The sequence below is a fragment of the Etheostoma cragini genome, chromosome 12 (genome assembly GCF_013103735.1).
Source record: "Etheostoma cragini isolate CJK2018 chromosome 12, CSU_Ecrag_1.0, whole genome shotgun sequence".
In the NCBI taxonomy this organism is placed as follows: Eukaryota; Metazoa; Chordata; class Actinopteri; order Perciformes; family Percidae; genus Etheostoma; species Etheostoma cragini.
Genome location: NC_048418.1, coordinates 19,415,496 through 19,436,140, shown reverse-complemented (window position 1 = coordinate 19,436,140; position 20,645 = coordinate 19,415,496). Strand labels below are relative to the sequence as shown.

General features: G+C 39.5%; 1 protein-coding gene across 5 annotated transcripts in view; it reads left to right on the top strand.

Annotated features, from left to right (window-relative positions):
- Positions 1-11,034, top strand: part of LOC117953635 (zinc finger protein OZF-like) — a 17,253-nt gene extending 6,219 nt beyond the window's left edge. Inside the window, exons 2-3 of one of the 5 annotated variants that reach the window (XM_034886852.1) lie at positions 8,909-9,526; positions 10,185-11,034. In XM_034886852.1, the coding sequence (XP_034742743.1) occupies positions 8,909-9,526; positions 10,185-10,219 (653 nt within the window). In that variant the 3' untranslated portion in view covers positions 10,220-11,034. The other 4 variants (XM_034886850.1, XM_034886851.1, XM_034886849.1 and 1 more) reach the window with 4 other exon arrangements.
- The last annotated feature ends 9,611 nt before the right edge of the window (positions 11,035-20,645 follow it).

Here is a 20,645-nt window from a genome sequence, read left to right as displayed (position 1 = left end):
GATTTCTGAACGTCGAAACTTGGCCAGAAACTACAAGATTGTGAGGGGACCAGATAATTATGGATTACAAGGCTTGGAGTGTTGGCGATTTAGGAAATCAACGTTTATGAATATCTTTCACCGCTGTGGATAAAGACACGAGGACAAAGGTAGGGATGCACGCTTGATTTAGACAGAAACGGTGCAGTGTTTCTTAACTTCATAACATGATTATAACCGCTGTAAGTCACCTTATCCTTTGTGCGGGGGCTTGATGGAATCACAAGACTTTAAGCTTTCTAATGATGTGCTGCATGATGTTGGTGACGATTTAATGCTTGCAATTCATAAAAAACAATTCATGAAAACACGTTGTGGAAAAACACGTACCGTTTGGGGAACCGTGCTCTCAGAGAAGTTAAAAGACTCAAAAATTGATTTTATATGAATTTGAATGTACAGTACATGAAGGTATGTATGTCTCTGTTTTTCTTAGATCCTTTTGGAAAGTTCAAAGAAAAAAGCCCCAAAAGTGCAAAATATGGGCCATCTCATCCTCCTGAGCTCCGTAGCGGACAATGTGACGGTGAGACCCCGTTGATTGAGCGTTGCAAAGTGGCACATTTTCAGCCCTGTTTTGTGTGTACGCACATTTTATAAATAAGACCCCTGATCTCTGTAGGGTCAATGAGTGTAAAATAGAGCCAATCACCATATCAGATCATGCTCCATTCACCTTGAAAATAAAAATAGGGCCAGCAAAATCATGTAAGTACTGGAGGCTCAATGTCCCATTGTTAAATAACGATTTAATAAAAAAAGAAAACACAAGCAATTAACAAATTATTTCGAGGTAAATCAAGATGACACCGTCACTCCAATAACTTTGTGGGAAGGGGCTAAGGAATGATGAGGGGCAGTATTATTGCAATTTCCTCTAGATTGAAAAAGATTAAAGTTAAGTAAACAGGAGGAGAAGTATAATCATCAGGGCGCTTATGTTATTTGCACTACAAAAAGTGTATATATTTTGTATGTTTGTATTAAGTGACCATTTCATTATAATATTCAGATTTACCATAAATAATTGAACCTGCACATGTATTTTAAGTTACGTTTAAGAGGGGTGGAGGTGTGGTCACATTCTAGCATTTAAACATTTATTTGAAAGTAACGCACTGGTTACTTTCCAAAGTAACTAGTTACTTTTATAATTTGTAAATGAGTATCTAATTTGGTTACTTTTTGGGAGAAGTAACTAGTAACTGTAACTAATTACTTTTTAAAAGTAATTTGCCTCTGGATACTTTCGGAACCAGTGAAGCTTTCAATCCAATTTTCGAAAAAAAAGGTTCAGTACTCGAAGCTTTAGTACTCTATGAGGACATCTGGTGGTGAAAGAAAGGATAGCATTGTGATACAAACTGTTTCACACATGGTCCCGGGACGCGTTGTAATGTTCCAGTGTGTTGTTTAATTGTATAAATAAAAATATTTGATCACAAAACAAATAAAACTGTTTCACAGATATTAGCCATGAATGTGTTTTGAGAATGTGTACATTTTGAGGATGAATTCATGGATAAATAAATATTGACTAATATTAACTGGGCCTATTTGGGACCATGCATAACTCAAAATGTAATTATCTTCTCTACAAAATAAATTAATAAAGTAAGGATTTAGGTTGTGAACGTGTTTTATGTTTGTAAAAAAAAATACATCTTTGGGAGGGAATTGAAGAACATATTGCGCACACAATTCTTTGAGTATATTGAGTATGTAGTCGAGAACAGCATTATCTCCTCAGCCAAATAGGTGAGAGACAGTTCAGAAGGCATATGTTATATGAGCAATAGAATAACAGGCTATTGCCAACCTTGTTGGGCAAAATCAAATCAGTGTTCCCACATCTCCGGTTGCCCTCTTTTTGCAACAGGTTCCATGTCTAATCTCGCTAAACTCTATCAACGTTGTACACTTTCGACGCTTTATAAACTTTCTTTTATAAACTGTCTACTCGCTATAAACTTTCTACTTGCTATAAAGTTATTTTACTTGCAATAAATTATGTACTTGCTATAAACGTTCTACTGGCTACACACTTTCTACAGAGAGGGAACTCTGTACTCGCTATAATAATCTTTATTCACTAGCTCTCCTGACTCTGACTCTTTTACTGCAACAACCTACAAAGCTACAAATCTTACAGCTTTGAATTCAACTTCGAAACAGTCACAGTGATGTGTAGGGCTGCAAAATTAATCAAATTTGAATCAAGATCAGGATTTGGGCTTCCGCGGTCAAATTTGCGTGATCGAGTGTATATATATATTTTTTCAAATGTGTCATTTCATAGAACACTCCAGTTTGTTTTTGCAAAGCCCATCTACCGCTCTGCAAACCATTGTCTGATCATGTGCCAGTCAGAGTTGTTCCCTGTCTCGCGCAGCTTAGTTTCTAGATGTAGACAGTCACAGAGGATAGAGCAACGTGAGGAAAATTCAACAGATAGCAGTTGGTTATACGTTGGTCCTAAATTTTACCAGTTTACTAGTAAGCATTTTGTCCCGTCTGTGTTGTTTTTCAGACAACAGCAGCGCAACCAGTGCTAGTTAGTGTCTGTTAGCTCACAGGGCTCTAACATGCGAGTAACATTTTTCCTCTAGGTTACAACGGTGCACATAATGTCTTTGCATCCGCTGCAATGTTTATATGGATATGGTTTAATTTTGTGTTACATGACTCATTTCCTCTTTAAAGCCGTGCCTGTGTTGGATCTCTTCTCTACTCTCCTCTTATTCTCTGCGCAGCCCTGCCACACAGCGGCCGCCGGTCCACACTTCTGATATTTGTCTACAGTTGTAATTGTTACAAAAACTTCTGTATATTGGGAGGCAAACCTGTATTTCTGCTGGTAAACTATCTGCTATTGTGGTGGCCACGGCAAAAACACAGAAAAAGTTACTGAATGCGACTAACTTCAGTTCGTAGAGTAATAGTGTGTGAGACGGAGCCTGCTGGACCTGCAAGAGATATGACACATGGCCAGAATATCATAGTTTATGAAAATGCAGCGCAGTGACGATACAGACATTTCATAAACACAACGTGTGCAACTTTGCTGACCTGCCATTTGACCCGTGCTGGACCCATTCATAATGATTCAGATGTCTTTCTGGGAGTACGTCCATCGCACTCCTTCTCTCTCTCTCTCTAGCTCTTTTAATCAGTTATTGTTGAAAACAAGTGAAGGAGCTTTCTCAGAGATACATAAAAAATAGAAAGAACTGTATGTCTATACAACATACAACTTCAACATAAGAAGAATGTAGCATAATATGGATGTGAAAGCAGTCATAGTCTATGTGACAATAAAATATGTTTTGGTTAAAATCAAAAAATCGTGATAATTAATCGCGATCACAATATTGATCAACTTAATCATGATTATCATCTTGGCCATAATCGTGCAGCCCTTGTGGTGTGTGTGAAATGAAGCTTTGGACGTCCCTGGTCACGTGATTGTCACAAAACGAGTCAAGCTCCTATACTGAAACCATTTTTTTCCAAATTGGTTCATTTCTTTACTACATGCCTTGAAGCAAGGGGTTCACCAGTAATAGCACTAATAGATACCTACAAATCAAAATCAGAATCAGCAATACTTTATTGATTCCAGAAGGGAAACTCTGTGTTGCAGTCAGACAAATAGTAAAATAAAGTATTGTAAAAAAAGAGTAGAAATATAAATAAAGAAAAACAAGGAGTGTGGATATGTACGGCATTTACAAAGTTAAAGGAATATTATGATACAGTATTTACATAATTAACATAATTAAGGAGTTGCAATGGTGAAAAGTAGTAATAATAATAATAGTAATAGTAATAGTAGCAGTTGAGTATTGCACACATTTCAGGCCAATGTTATTGCACAAAACAGGTAAGATTGTCCAATTTCAACCTCACTAAGTGTCTGTGTGTCAGACACTTAGAGGGAGGAGTTATAAAATTTGATGGCCAAAGGCAGGAATGACCTCCTGTGGCGCTCTGGGGTACATTTTGGGAGAATGAGTCTGTCACTGAAAGTGCTCCTGTGATTTAGCAGCAAGCCATGGAGTGGTTGCAAGACATTGTCCAAGATGGCCTGTAGTCTGGACAACGTCCTCCTCTCTGACACCACCACCATCTGAGTCCAGCTGCACCCCCACAACGTCACTGGCCTTGCGGATCAGTTTGTTGAGTCTTTTGCAACACTACATCAAAAATCGCACAGATGGGGATAGGTTAACCTCTTAAACGCTTGAAATTCCATACTTTTAGGTCTAAACGTCATACCCAAATAAAAGTGGTACAGCTCCCATATAGTTTGGCCCTCTGGGGTGTCCCCGATATAATTGGAAAGGTAACACTCAAGTTTCTGTTAGAAGTGTCAGGGTCATTCTAGGCCTTACTGACACAAAGTTACAGAAGCTAGAATGGAGTTTTTTTTATTTCCATTCAAGTCATGCATCTGTAAAATTATTAAAATATACTGCTGTACCACACATCCAGTGAGTTACAGAAAACACAATACTATAGCCACATGTCTCAGCTTACTACAGAAAAAAGACAAGAGAAGAAGCCAAAAGACTCAAAAATGGATTTGATGTGATTTTCTTTTTTTATGTGCAATGCAATAAAAAAGTCCCTATTTTTACTTTGACACAGCTATAGCCATCACAGGTTCAAACTTTCATTGGTGTCTCCTTATTTGTCTTCTTATTGGCTAATAAGGTAGGAGGGTCTTGTTGCGTCATTTTAACTGGTCTGAACACATGTTGATCTCCCTCAAACAGGGCTGTAGTACTCAAGTCCGGTCTTGGACTCGAGTCCGGACTCAAGTCCATTTTTCTATGGACTCTGACTTGTCTTGGACTCTGTAGTATTTTGACTCTGACTTGTCTCGGACTTGACCACTGGTCTTGCCAATTATGGCATTTGGTCTTGACCGAGTCCAGGTGTCTTTATTATGTTGATAATATTGGAGGGAAAGTAAAACACAGTTCAGGTGGGGATAATGTTCGGCTTTTTACAAGTTTAGACAGCTAGCTAACGCTACGCCAATGTTTGCTAATGTTAGCGCACCAGCGTTAGCCTAGCTTACTGGGTAAATATTACGGCTGCCTTTGGAGTTTCCTATATCTGCGTCCACGTTGTCAACATAAGACCTGTGGCGTTAGTGCTCCTTTTGAGCCATCCTTTTATTACATGAAATAAGCTTTGCTCTTATGACATGGGTGGGTTTTTGTCACGTTATAAAAAAGCTAACTGGCTATATATAGCCCGTTTGTGTGCTAGCGGACATTAGCTAACGTTGCAGAGCCAGCTGTCTGTGTGTGTGTGTGTGTGTGTGTGTGTGTGTGTGTTCACTAAACAACTTCTTCCTGATGGATTTATTTTAAAATTCTGCAATTTGTCTCACATAAAACGAAAATATGTAAAATTACACTCTGTTCATTGTTGTTTAACCAAACTTTAATGTTTTCTGAAAATACATGTATTTCCTAATAACCCACGTCCAAATAACAATAGAATACAATATTTTAGGAAGCCATAGTCCAACCATAGGGCTACACCTCACTTCATTTCTACAATACATCTGGAGTGAAGCTATGTTGTAATTTAGTTGTTCAAATGCTCAGTACTAGTACCTACTGTAGTAGTATTGACTATGTAGCTATTAGGATTTATCACCACATGATATCAAGGGGAATGGCTATACTCAAATCCTGGGTGTTCTGACACTGTTTTTGCTTTATATCAACAAATAACCAAAATTGATTGTCTTGATACTGTCATGCATAAGACCTTTTTTTCTGTCCTGGACTCGGTCTTGACTCTGACTCGAACCTCTTTGGACTCAGTCTTGACTTGGACTCGACTAATCCTGGTCTCGGACTTGTCTTGGACTCGACAAAGGTGGTCTTGACTACAGCCCTACCCTCACATGGGTCTTACATTGCGGCAGCGATTTGATTGGCTTCCCCAAAGGCTATCCAGGCTACTGTTAACACATTGGCTCATATGAGGTCTCAATGAGAGCTCAACAGTCCCATCCCTTCTCCGAGAGACTTAAGGTTCTGGAAGTAAATTTCCCATTCTGTCTCCCATTGACGTCTGGAAAAATCTGTAAAGAGCGTGCCTTAGGCTAACCTGCTACTACGTGACTCATAAACATACAACATATCATTTACAGTGAAAAAACAAACAGTAAATCCAAATAAGTCAAAGGTACAAGACTGTGTACATATTTTCATTCAAACGAAGGACCTACTCATCCCATAAACCACCACGTACCACTGAATGAAGGAAGTTAACGTTTATTTAGCTAAGAGACAGCATGTAAAAGACTCTCAAAATAAAACCTGAAAATAACCAGCAGTTACATCAGCTATAGCCTGTTTTTCCCAGTTTTTAGTTAAAATTATTTTAGACTGAATCAAGCTGTCCGCTAGCGGTTAGCCAAACAAGCTGTTAGATAAACTAACGTTAGCTTCTTGGCAGAGGCTAACGGCAGAAGATCGGGCACCAACAGCTTCCCCTTCTTACCTGCATGAGTTCCACAATCAGAGTTATCACTGTGGGATTGTTTGGGATTGTGGGTAAGAAAGTTCTTATCCAAGACATTGCAAATAAAAGACATTATCTCAAAACAAGGTTGGTGCCTCATGAACTTTGGCATTTATATGAGCATATACAATCTCTTAGTCATGTGGTAGTTGGTTTTAAGTCTACCATCGACGGTTACGAATTAATGGCTTATACTCCAATTGTCAATAGAGAAATTGCATTGTGTTTTTACTTCCGTACCCGCTGTGGGCAGGACTGTTGAGCTCTATACAGTGATACCCATATCCAGCATGTAGCAGCCTCAGGAGAGAAGGGAGACGCGATTCCTAGTCCAGAAATGAAAAATGGTTTAGGTTTTTGCCGTTGAAACTCAGCCAGGAGCAACAAGATTGTGAGGCGAACAGCTCGTTTTGTATAAAACTGCTTGGAAATTCTATGTCCTTGGATTGTTGGCGAGGTATGAAAAAAAAGATTTTTGGCGATCTTTCACCGCTGTGAATAAAGGCACAAGGAAAAAGGTATGAATGCTTACTCAACTCTAGACACTTACTGCACAGTAGATTTCTGTATTTCTTTATTTTCTTTAACTTTAACAGTTGTATAACTGCTATAAATAATCTTATGCTTTGTGTGTGGGCTTAACTGAATCTTACATGTTTTTTTTTTATAGAATATTAAAATGAATTATTACATACATAAACCATCAAAAGAATAGAAGAGCACAAAACCTGTCGATATAGGATGTATATAGTCTCAGAAGGCATGAGGGGGTGGCAGTAGCTCAGTCCATAGGGAGTTGGGTTGGGAACCGGAGGGTCACTGGTTCAAACCCCGTATGGACCCAAAATGTTGGGAGCGTGGATTGGTGGCTGGAGAGATGCCAGTTCACCTCCTGGGCACTGCCAGGTGCCCTTGAGCAAGCCACCGTACCCCCCCGACCGCTCAGGGCGCTGGTTCAGCTGGCAGCCCACTCACTCTGACATCTCTCCATTTATAGTGCATGTATAGGTCCTGAGCATGTGTGTGTATTTCAGGCCTGTGTGTGAGTACTAACAAAAGTGTGTACACAGAGTGTAGTGCAGTAATTTCCCCATTGGGGACTAATAAACAGATTATCTTATGAGGTCATATCACATGACATCAAAAAGTGTGAATTAAATACCAGCCATTCAAAAAGTTATTTTCTTTAAAATATGGCAGATTGTTACAAACCTGCTTTCAATGGTCCATTGCAAACTAATGTATGATGCAACTTCCTGTCTTTCAGTGGAATTCAAAATAAAAACTCCAAAACGGTAATGTCTTGATGGTGGCACTGCATGATCTTTCATAAAATGGGCATACTCAGACAAAGTTTGTGGATATATTATGACAGACATATCAATAGAGTAATAAAAGAGCACTGTCATTTCATATAAGACTACAAAACACTCTAAAAAAATCTCTTTTATATATTATGAGCTAATTTCAAGAGGTTTCCAAAAGAACAGTCATGCCTGACCGGTTGCACCACATGATATTTTGACACTTTCAGTAACAAATAAATGAGAAATGCCATACGATTTTTTTTTTTTAAATGAGGTGGTCACATAAATGGGAGAGACACTAAGTATAAATGTTTTTTTTTCTATAAATCTAGACCATTTTTAACTGAAAATGGAGTCGGACAGTAAATTTTGTCTTCGTCCACTAGTTGCTGCTGTTATTTTTGACAAGGTGTTAACGATCCCAAATAGTTTTAAATATATAACTACTACAGTGAACCCTGTGCGTAATGGTGCAAGATGGCACTTTTGGCACTGCAGGAGGGCTAATGGAGCGCCAATGGAACATTCAGAAGAGAAAGGTCCTGCATCATTTCTAAAAATACAGTCCATGTGAATGTATGACATGGGACTACAGGGCGGTTGCCTACCAAACCTTCTGGTTTACCAATGAGCCACAGCCGCCCCGCCATAACAAAAGAACAACACACTAATCACCATTAATGAGGTGCTTTGCATTGACTATTTATGGTTAAAAATGGGCGTGTACAGGGCGGAATGAGAGGCTGATACACATACACACACATCTGGGTAATCTGTGATTTATAAAGGGAACATTGCGTACAGATCTGATTTTTTTATTTTGCATATGCCATTTTTGGCTTTTGGGTGTACGTACATTTACAGTAAGGAGTAACACAGTTTAAAAGGAGGCCCCAGACCCGCAAGCTTTGTCAATTATTTTTAACAGTCTGATCCCGAGAAAAAGAGAAGTGTTCTAGTTGATTTTTACAATAAGTCTTCACTATTTCCGTTGTTCTCTGTCCCTCCAGAACTCCCACAGCAACATGTCTGCAAGGAGGAGGACATTCTCGCTGATGAAGAGGACCCTGAGCCTCTACAGATTAAAGAGGAACAAGAGGAACTGTGCACCAGTCAGGAGGGAGAGCATCTTGTACTGAAGCAGGAGACTGAAAGTGACCACAGTGAACGTCAGACTATGACCTTCAATCCTGATGATGACACTCTAAGTGCAGCAGAGAAAGAGTATGTAGCTAACATGCCAGTTATAACCTCTGTGGTATCACAAGCAAACAGTGACCACCAGCTGCTCCCTAATGAGTCTCAGAGCCAAGATCAGAAAGGAGGGAAGATCTATGGAGACTCAGGATCATTTAGAAATGCAAAGCCAGATCCAAAAAAGAGACATCACAAGAGGAGTAGTCATAGTAACAATGTAAACAACACTGACTTGTCAGAGATCCACCCTAATGCTAAAACAGGTAAAAAGTCTTTCATATGTGACGCATGTGGGAAAGTCTTTAAGTATAATTCAGCATTTCAGAGACACTTGAGAGTTCACACAGGTGAGAAGCCATATTCTTGCAAAACATGTGGAAAAGATTTTGGACGTAAAAATCACTTGGAAATTCACATGAGAACCCATACAGGTGAGAGGCCATACGTTTGCAAGAGCTGCACAAAAACCTTCTGTGAGGTCTCGGCATTAACAAGGCACATGAAAATCCACACAGGTAAGAAGCAATATTCTTGCCAAACATGTGAAAAGGATTTCGTACGATATGATGAATTTAAAGACCACATAAGAATCCACACAGATGAAAAACCATATGCTTGCAAAACATGTGGAAAAGGTTTTAGACATAACAGTACATTATTAGCCCACATGAGAACCCACACAGGTGAAAAGCCCTATTTTTGCAAAACATGTCAAAAAGATTTCCGGCAATATAGTGCCTTGCTGGTCCACATGAGAACCCACACAGGTGAGAAATCATATTCTTGCAAAACATGTGGAAAACATTTTCGACAAAATAGTGCTTTGATGGTTCACGTGAGAACCCACACAGGTGAGAAGCCATACATTTGCAAGACCTGCAGGAAAAGATTCTGTGACCCCTCAGGCTTAGTTAAGCACATGAGAGTCCACACAAGGGAAAAGCCGTATGTTTGCAAGAACTGTGGGAAACGATTCTTTGTTGATTCAGCACTGAAGAGGCATATGAGAATCCACACGGGTGGGAAGCCGTTTTCTTGCAAAACGTAGAACAGATTTTGGACAGAGTATTGGCTCATTGGTCCACACAGATGAGAAGCCGTATGTTTGCAAGACCTGCTGGTAAAGATACTGTGACACTTCAATGTAAATAAGGCATATGAGAACCCACACAGGTGAGAATCTAAACTAACATTGATCCCTGGCTTCTGTAGTCTTCCTGTTGAAGTATCCATTGGCAAGTCACTCAACCCCAAATTGCTCTTGTTGGCTGTGCCATTGGTGCATGAATGTGTGTGAATGTTTATCCCGTGAGCAGGATGCACCTTGTATAGTAGCCAGAGTAAGAATGTATGTGAATGGTGCCAGTACTATGTAAACCACTTATGATGTAAACATTATGCTTGTTTTTTTTTTCTAAATGTCCATTTATCTTAGAATCTCTTGTTGTTTAAAGTTTAACAAGAATTTAAAATCCATGTGCCTCAAGTGTTTGATAGTTCCATATGAAGCTTCTTGCACATCTTTGCAAGAAGTTTTTTATTATCATATAAGACATTTTATTAAATGGGAATGTGGTTTCTTCTTGCTATTTTTAAACACTAGCTTTTGTTTCTGACAAGATTCTGAACATTTTTGTATGACAAATGATTAAATGTTTTGAAGATTGTAATTAACTATGGAATGACTGCATGGTTTGGGAACCTTGTATAGCTATATCTATTGCTTTATTTTTACTATTATAATTATTGTTGTCCTCAAAATAAGTTAATGATTATTTGGTAAAGTAAGAAGTATGGTTATACAAACCAACAGAGAACTGTAATGAAACATGTAACAACTGTATTGACGTGGCTTTGCTTTAAAGGCTAACTGTGCTCAGTTAGTACAATGACCTGTTAGAAAGCATAGCCTAAACGATTTCTCATAAACTAGCTAAGTTAGCCATGATGCTAACGGTACTGAAAAGCCAGACGATGCTGTCACTACCATTTTACTGATTTATAAGAAACCTGTTTCTTGCAGTGTCACGCTACATAGAATACAGCTATTAGAAGGTAAGCTTTGAGGTGGAAGCTATATCTAACCCCTGTAGGGTAACAATCATAATCTTTAGCTGTCTCCATGAAGCTCTCAGCTAAGCTCCTATGACTCGCAACGCAGTTAGGAAACAAAAATGAACTAGTTAACTAAAGATAACCAGCATTTTGAATCGGTGGATGTCAGTTTTAAAGTCAGGTTGAAACTATTTCGCGTCATTTTTTAAGATTTCCAGCCGCAACCTGCCACTCCCCCCTTACTAATGTTACTCTGTACGGAGCATGAGCTCACACCAGCTAACTTATTGTTCATCAGAAGGGAGAGATTAAGTAATGTTAGCCAACCTAAAAATCACATATGAATAGTAATTTCAGCATTTGAATGGTGTTGTTTTTTTTTGTTTTTTATACTATTCAAATTATATTTGACTTTTGGAATTCGTTCCAACAGCCCTATGATAAAGACCCAACATATCCTGGTTTTGCCCGTTCATAATAAAAGATTTAAATACCATGGGACTTTTATTGTAAAGTATCCAATGGTAGATAAAAACGTTTCCCCGCCTCTGTTTTGACCATTTAGTGTGCAGGTTTACTCCAGACAGCACTGTGTAATTCTGTCAATGCAAGACAACACAAATATCCTACCAATTCTTGAATTTAGGGATGTTTTATGGAACTTAAAATAGCGTTATTGTGTACTGCCAGCTGTAAGCTATAATGCAACAGCACAGCAGAGACCTCCGACAGCCAGCAGCAGGCAGCATAGAAACAAAAACACCCGAAACACGATTCACTGTCAGTGGTTTCTGTGACGTTAGGTTATTAAAATACTTTGAATGAGTATATTGTTGAGTAGGCAGTCTTAAATGAGGCACAGGATACAGTGGGGCTCAAATGTTTGGGCACCCAAGGTACGAATTTGTATTAATGTGCATTAAGAAGCAAAGAAAAGATGGAAAAATTTCCAAAAGACATCAAATGACAGAGTAGACATTTGTATAATACGTCACAAAAAGTTAGATTTTATTTCCATCATTTACACTTTCAAAATAACAGAAAACAAAAACATGGCGTTTGCAAAAGTTTGGGCACCCTGCAGAGTTTATAGCATGCACCGACCCCTTTGGATGCTGAGACCTGACCGTGTCAATCATCGTCTGGAAAGACCAGGTGATGTCAATCTTAAGGTTTTAAATGCCCGGACTCATCTGACCTTGCCCCAACAATCAGCACCATGGGTTCTTCTGAGCAGTTGTCTAGAAAACTGAAACTGAAAATAGTTGACACTCACAAAGCAGGAGAAGGCTAAAGGAAGATGCCAATATCCTCTGTTTGGAATGTAATTAAGAAATGGCAGTCATCAGGAACAGTGGAAGTTAAAACAAGATCTGGAAGACCAAGAAAAATATCAGACAGGATTGTGGGAAAAGCAAATCAAAACCCACGTTTGACTGCACGATACATCCAGAAAGACCTGGCAGACACTGGAGTTTTAATACACCATTCCACTATAAAGAGATACTTGTACAAATATGGTCTTCATGGAAGAGTATTTTGAAGGAAACCTCTTCTACGTCCTCACCACAAAAATCATCGTTTCAAGTTTGCAAATGAACATATAGACAAGCCTAATGCATTGTGAAAACAAGTTCTGTAGATCGATGAGGTTAAAATATAACTTTTTGTCCGGTATGAGCAATGAGGTACATTTGGAGAAGAAAGGCCACAGAATTTAATTGAAATAACATAAAAATGGATTCAATGAAATGACAGCAAATTTGGGATGCTTACTTGATGCCATGTGTGAAAAAGACTAAAAGTTAAAGAGAGGATGTCTTCTACAAATTGATAATGATCTTAAACACGCCTCAAAATCCACGGTGGATTACATCAAGACGCGTAAACTGAAGATTTTGCTATGGCCTTCACAATCTCCTAACCTCAACATAATTGAAAATCTATGGATAGACCTTAAAAGAGCAGTGTGTGACAGACAGCCCAGAAATCTCAAAGAACTGGAAGACTTTTGGAGTGAAGAATGGGCAAAGATACCTCAAACAAGAATCGAAAGACTCTTGGCTGGCTACAAGAAGCGTTTCCAAGCTTTGATTCTTGACAAAAGGGGCAGTACAAGGTATTAATTCTCCAGGGTGCCCACATTTTGGCATCTTTTCTTGGCTTCTTTATGCACATTAATACACATTTTTACCTGGGGTGCCCAACTTTTCAAACTACACTGTATATCCTTACAGTACCATTTCCCTTTTGTAATCTTTCATCAGGATGTAGACAGAGGCTGCACCCGTACTGACAATTTAACTGGGTCATGTTTTGCAGTATCAGGGCCTGGCAGCTGAATCACATCTTAAGAGCTGCCACAGCTCTACAATCTTTCAAAATTCTGTTTCTTTTTAGCTTGAAGCCTGTGGTTGACAACTTCTGACACTCTAAAGAGAACGACTTTAAACATTTGTTTTTTTCCTGACAAAACGTAAAACATTTTCTTTGCGTACATTGTAAGGAAGCTCATTTACAATCCCTCGTAATGTCCAGATATGTTATAGTGATGATTTAAATACAGGCACTCCATCACAGTTGAGGTTGAGGAGTATTCATAAGGACAATTAAGTGAGCCTCCATTTTTGAAGTGCCTTATGGTACATTTTACCACTACATATATCATCATAATTCTCTGGATTACATTATGCTATTTCCTGACTTAAGACAACCTGCAATAGCTTCTCTTTGACAAAGATGTTCCAACTTGTTTGTGTTTTGTAAATAAATAAGTAATCATTATTCAGTGAGCGTTATTTGTATTTGTATATACTTGTACACTGCCCTTCACCACCTTTGTCACCAATGTAAAACTCACAGTTTAGACAACATAAGTGACATTGTAGGTGACCTTGTATTGGTTACACAGTCCCTCAAGGATTTTGCGGACTTTTTGCGGAGATTGTTGTGGCCTAAAATGCCTGATGTTGCGGGAGCTGTAAATAATTGCAATAAATCTTATTACTGTCTTTGTCTTTGTTTTATTACTTGTGCAATAAAGTTGCGGGAGACAGAAAGTTGCAAATAAAGTTGTGATTTGCCCCGGGTGTAAGGATACTCACAAGCCCCCGGCTGAGCGCCGCTACGTTGGAGTTTACCCCGATGGAAAAGGGTCGCCTCCCTACATCTGCTGGTGCTGGGGGGGAACTCTGGTTGTTGTTCGTGCATATGCACCAAACAAGAGTTTGGAGTATTTGGCCTTCTTGGAGACCTTGAATGGAGTCCTATATAGTGCTCCAGTGGGGGATTTCAATGCACAGGTGGACATTGATGGAGATACTTGGAGAGGCATGATTGGGAGGAACGGCTTCCCTGATCTAGTGGTTGTCTGTTGTTGGATTTTTGTGCTAGTCATGGATTGGCCATCACAAACACCATGTTCAAACATAGGGATGCTTATAAGTGTACTTGTTACCAGAGCCGAAGGTAAATGAATGATTTTCTAATTGTTTCATCTGATCTGTATGTTTTGGACGTTTGGGTAAAAAGAGGGGCAGAGCTATCAACTGATCACCATCTGGTGGTGAGTTGGGTCAGGGGACTGGGGAAGACTCTGGACAGACCTGGTAAGCCCAAACGGGTAGTGCCGGTAAATTGGGAACGCATGGAGAAGCCCCTGTCCAATGGACTTTCAACATACACCTCCGGCGGAGTTTTTTGTGCATCCCTGTGGAGGCTGGAGGCATTGAACCTGAGTGGACAACGTTCAAAGTTTCCATTCCTGAAGCTGCGGTTGGGAGCTGTGGTCTTAGGGTCTAAGGTGCCTCAAGGGGCTGTAACCCACAAACACCCTGGTGGACATCGGTGGTCAGGGAAGATGTCCGACTTAAGGAGTCTTTCCGGGATATCTCATCCCAGAGAGCTCCAGAGGCAGTTGCAGGGTGCAGCCTCTGCCGTGAAAGAGTCAAAGTAGTGGGTGTGGGAGAAGTTCGGAGAAGACATGGATAAGGACTTTCAGTCGGCACCAAGGTGCTTCTGGAAAACCGTTTGCCACCTCAGGAGGGGGAAGTGGGGAACCATCCAAGCTGTGTACAGTACGGATGGGATGTTGTTGACCTCAACTGAGGAGGTAAGAGGGTGGTGGACGGATCACTTTGAGGAACTCCTTAATCAAGCTAATACGCCATCTATGTTAGAGGCAGAGCTGGAGGATGATGGGGGATTGTCATCCATTCACAGAGGTAATTAAACAACTCCACAGTGGCAAAGCCCAAGACACTGTTGGAGGTGCTTCGGGAATATGGGGTGAGGGTGTCCCTGCTCAGGGGCATTCGAACTCTGTATGACCTGCATCAACCAGGGCTGCGTTTTGTCACCAATCCTGTTTGTAGTACAGTCACTGACAAAAGTCTTGTCGCTTGTGTGCAAATTGACCTGAAGTGCAGCTGAAATATATTTCTAATCAAGATTTATTTACAAGAAATGGCTCATTTTAATCCCAACAGCTTTTGTAATAATGTTACAGTGCAAAACAAAAAAAGTATTCTAATAGTCAAAGCTTGGTAAAGCCCATTGAGTCAATTTTTGCAAAGACATAAGTGTTGTCGCCTTGTCATATGAGCTTCACCTGTAAATAATAATGGACCGTAGTTTGCTGAAAATCATGTCAATCAACCAGACAGACATGTGCGTTTGTTTATGAATTTTTGAGAGACGAGCGAGAAAATGGCTACGACAGAGGAAGTGGTAGATTATGATGAAGACATCCTCCCTCCCAAACTCCTCACATCTTCCACCTCAATGTCACTGCCCTTGCTGTCAAAATACTCCTCTGTCGTAGCCATTTTGTAGCTAGAGACTGCTGGGGGACTTCTCATGATGCACTGAGCACCTCTTAAATTGAATTAAAAATAGTTAGCTTCTAGTTGCTTCTCGTCATAGTTGTCAGATTTATCTATCATATAATCAATCATATAATAAAACTAGAGGGAGGCAGGGCATACAGCCCGTTTCCGGTTGGGGAGAGTTCTAGCCCGACCAGGCTCCTCTTTTTACCCTGTCTCTCTTAGTTATGCTGTAATAGTTTTAGACAGCTGGGGGACCTAACCCTAACCCCCTAACCCTAACCCTTCGACACACTGACCTCCTCTCTCCTCTATCTTTCTATCTTCCCATTTTGTGTACATCCATGTCCCAGAACTGCTTGCTACTAACCTAGCTCTGGGGAGTCATTCCCTGGAGTCCTTATGTTCTTTTCCCCCAGCATGTTTCCCCAGGTCAGGGAGGCTCCAAAATCATGGTTGCAGCTGTCACTATGGTCCCGCTACACGTTCCGTTCTGCAATGCCATGTTACATCCCGCCACGATCTGCGGTGCCCAGCTACGTCCTGCTGTGCCTTGTAATGCCGCACAGTGCCCTGCTATGTCACAAACTACTACAAATTACTATTTTTTTGGGACTGTTATTGCCACTCTTCATTCTAACCCCAACCGGTTGTCAGACACCGTCTAGCAAGAGCCTGGGTCTGTCCGAGGTTTCTTCCCAAAGGGCAGTTTTTCCTTGCCACTGTTGCACTGTTGCTTGCTCTGGAGGAAACTACTAAAACTGTTGGGTCCTTGTAAATTCTGGATTATGGTGTAGACTATCTATCTATTTCTATCTGGAAAGTTTCTTGAGATAACTCTTGTTATGAATTGATACTGTAAATAAAATTGAATTAAAAATGAATTGAATTGAATTCTTGCTCATGCACAGACAGACAGCAATAATACAATTGCTATCATGGTTGTTAAAGTTTTTTAAAGATTAGAGAAATGTAAAAAAGAATGTTAGGGGAAAGTTATCTAAAGGTTGCGGCGTTAGGGGATCGTTAGTGGAACGTTCGCTGTAACCAAAAACGTTCCCAGAACATAAAAAAAATGTACATACCATACACTCCCCAGCCCCATCCCGCCCCGTATCCGACTGACTGCCTCGGTTTCTTGTGTTTTCTCCCACCCTCCCGAGCAACCTCAAAAAATTCTGTGTGTTGTCATGTGCATTATGTTGTGATGTTGTATTGTATATTATGTTGCTGTCTGCATTGTTTCTTTTTTAGAAAGCGTGTGGTAGCCCAAGTCAAATAAGTCAAATTCCTCCTATGTATGTCATACCTGGCAAATAAAGCAGATTCTGAAATTCCTTACATTCTTTTGATTAGTCCAGTTTGTTGTAGGTAAGTGAATAAAAGTTACTACACCATCTTTCCAGAGTTAGCAAAGAATGTTTTAGTATCCATGTGCTACATTCCCTCACAGCAACGGGTTTGTTTAAATGTGCTGTATTTATATAGCGCTTTTCCAGTCTTAACGACTGCTCAAAGCGCTTTTACATCTACAGGAAACATTCACCATTCACACACATTCATACACTGTGGCCGGGGCTGCCGTACAAGGTGCCACCTGCTTATCAGATAAACATTCACACACATTCACACTCTGATGCGCAGCACCGGGGGCAACTCGGGGTTCAGTGTCTTGCCCAAGGACACTTAGACAATGACTGCAGGGGTGGGGATCAAACCACCAACCTTCCGATTGGCAGGCAACCGCTCTACCACTGAGCCACAGCCGCCCCTTTTACTCAACTGGCTTCTTCTTCTTCTTCTTCTTCTTCTTCTTCTTCTTCTTCTTCTTCTTCTTCTTCTTCTTCATCATCATCATCTTCTTAGAGGTTTATTGCAGTGTTTTTTATTATTATCGAAAAGTAATTTATTTACAATATTCAGGCATAGAAAATATGAACAGAAAACCCCTCTCAACATATTTACAAGTCACACTGGATAAAAGGATAACTTAAAAAGTATAAAAATAAATAAAATAGAAGGCACATCTTTATTTACAAGTTTGAAGAAGTGTTTTGGTATGTTTCCCTGTCATTGTTTTCAAAGTGCTGAGATGATTTGCCACAAACAGCTTTGGACGGAGAGAATGGCCTTTGGCAGGCACAGTTTTTAGAATGCAGAGACCTCAGGGCCTAAAATCTGATGTTAACTGTGACAGCAAAGTCACAGAACAAACTCGCCAGTATTTATTTCAATAAAGCACATTAAAATTTATGAAAATACAGCCTAATGGTATGGTTTTGGGTTTTACTTTGTTTTCTTTTCCTCTTCCTGTGTATTTTTTGGTCCTGTCTTGTCTTGTCTTCTCGTGTTTGTGTCTTGTGTTGCTGTTCCTGTCTTGTGTTCCCCTTTGAATGTCTGTCTGTATGTCCCAGTTGCTGTTTTTTTGCCTTTCTTTTTTTCCCACCTTGACCTTGGTTTATTTTTTGTTTTTTTTGGATGTTGTTTTTTATAATGCGCCTCCTGTGTTTGTGTTATTTTTTTTGGGTGTTTGAGTTTAGCCTTTTGAAGCTTCCTCCTGCTTGCTCCTAGTCTGCTTTTGGGACCACCTTCCGTATCATCACACATATTAACATATCTAAGAATATAGTCATGTCTGTACTAGCTTCCCACAATAGCATCAAGGCTACAGCATCTCAATAGAAAACATCAAGTCTACTCATACATTCCACAGAGCTTATCCGACACAAGTAAATCACACCAAAAACTAAGGCAAGAAAAAAATATAGTGGTGACCACAATTTTATCTAAAGAACTGACTCTTAAAGTAAGGTCGTTAAACTTAATTTTACATCTGTCTAAATTACATATTTTTTTGGGATCACTGAAAGGGTACAACAGATTAAGAGACATTTGTAAAAGCACAACATACTTTAACTATTTTGTCTAGGCATGTTACATTATTTTCTCTATTAATGTCAGTAAAACCTATTGGGGTAGTGCTTTGCAAAATAGTGTATTTTTGACGGAGAACTCCATTGACTCGTTCAATTTGTATCCAAAGAGATGCTATGCATCTGGTGCTCTCTAAGTCAATTTGATCTAACTGTTTCTTACCATAAGTGACTGCTCAACTTGGTAAATGTGGACGGACTCTCTGATATTAAAACCTCTGTCTGTCAAAACTAGGTCCCCTGGGAGAAAAAAAAAATTACTTTGCTCTGTGATGAACTTACCACTTGTGCGGGCTCCCCATTTGTTGGAAATGAAAGAAATTGAGCCTTGACGGCAGATGGCAGTTTAATATTTAATTGTATGGTGAGACTTGTATGTTGAGTAACACTAAGCACTGGCTAGTTTCTTGGTTTCTCCGTAAATATTTCGAAACAGTTATTAATGCAAACAGTCTTTTCAAAGTTATTGTTCCTCATGCATATGGAAGAGATTTTCTTAATGATTCCATTTTAGGCCGTAGAATTATGGCACCAATCTGAAATAAATTACATCAATACAGTATTTGAAAATCTTTGAAACAGTGGTCGAATCAATGCAAAAATAATGAGCAAAAAAATCAAAAGACTAATTCATTCTCATCTTAATTAAAGCAAGCATGTATTGCTGAAATAATGTTAGGGTGGACAATAGATGTGAGATAGGGAGCTAACTAATGAAACACTGTCATTAATAGTGAATATGTTTGTAAACTAGTGAAGATATGACAATTTTTATCATTGTTTTGTAGACTCATCTCATTCAGTGCAGTTCTATTCATTTTCTCTTTTAACAACACATTTTCAGTTCTCAGAGCTTGGCATTCCAACTCAAGAGATTAAATGTGTTTCTTACAATTTTCACTCTCGCAGGTGGAGTTGCTGGATTGTCATTTTTATCGGAAACAGGTAGAATATTTTAAATGCTTTTTTCATGTTCTTTGTTCTTCCTTCACCTGGTCTGCAGTAGGACACTTGCTTTTGTCTTGATGACAGTCTGTTAGATCCATTACTGTTGCAGCTGATGGCATTGCTGCTTTCTCCATTCATTGAAGTTTGCTCTTCTGTTGAATACATCTAACGTCATTCTTCTTTTGTACTGTATTCTGTATTGATTTTTATTTATTCTCCTTTAGATTTAATCTTCCCCCCCTCTTTTGCATCTTTTGTTGGGGATGTAACCTCCTTAAATAATTATTCACCTCAATGATTTTCATTTTAATTTAATAAACCCCTGGACTGTAATATTTCAGATGTCTAAGAAAGATTTCTTCTCATGTCCAAAACTTTGTGCACATTCCAAACATAACTAATACCATCTGTGTTCTCTGAGGTTTGGAGCAATCGTGATATTTTGTGAAAAATAAAGTTTTAATTGGTTATTAGAAGAATAAAGTCACTGTATTTAAGAAAATAATCTACCTGCACCATAGCCTGCTGTGCAATACATGATTGCTCTGCTGATCCAGTGAATCTCAGACCTTCTGACTGACACAGAGACCTGTTTAGGTCTCTGGTCTCTGAATGAGTGAAAGTTTTAGGGACGTGGCTGTACGCTGCTCTACATTGGATGTGGAAAACCAAAACTGTGGCAGGAAACTGTGGCTGGTTTACTGAATCTGGGTTACGGTAAGCGTACCTGACTCATTTCCGTTTCCTGTGCCTGTGTGTTGGTTGCGTGTTGGTAGCTCTGCTGCTCA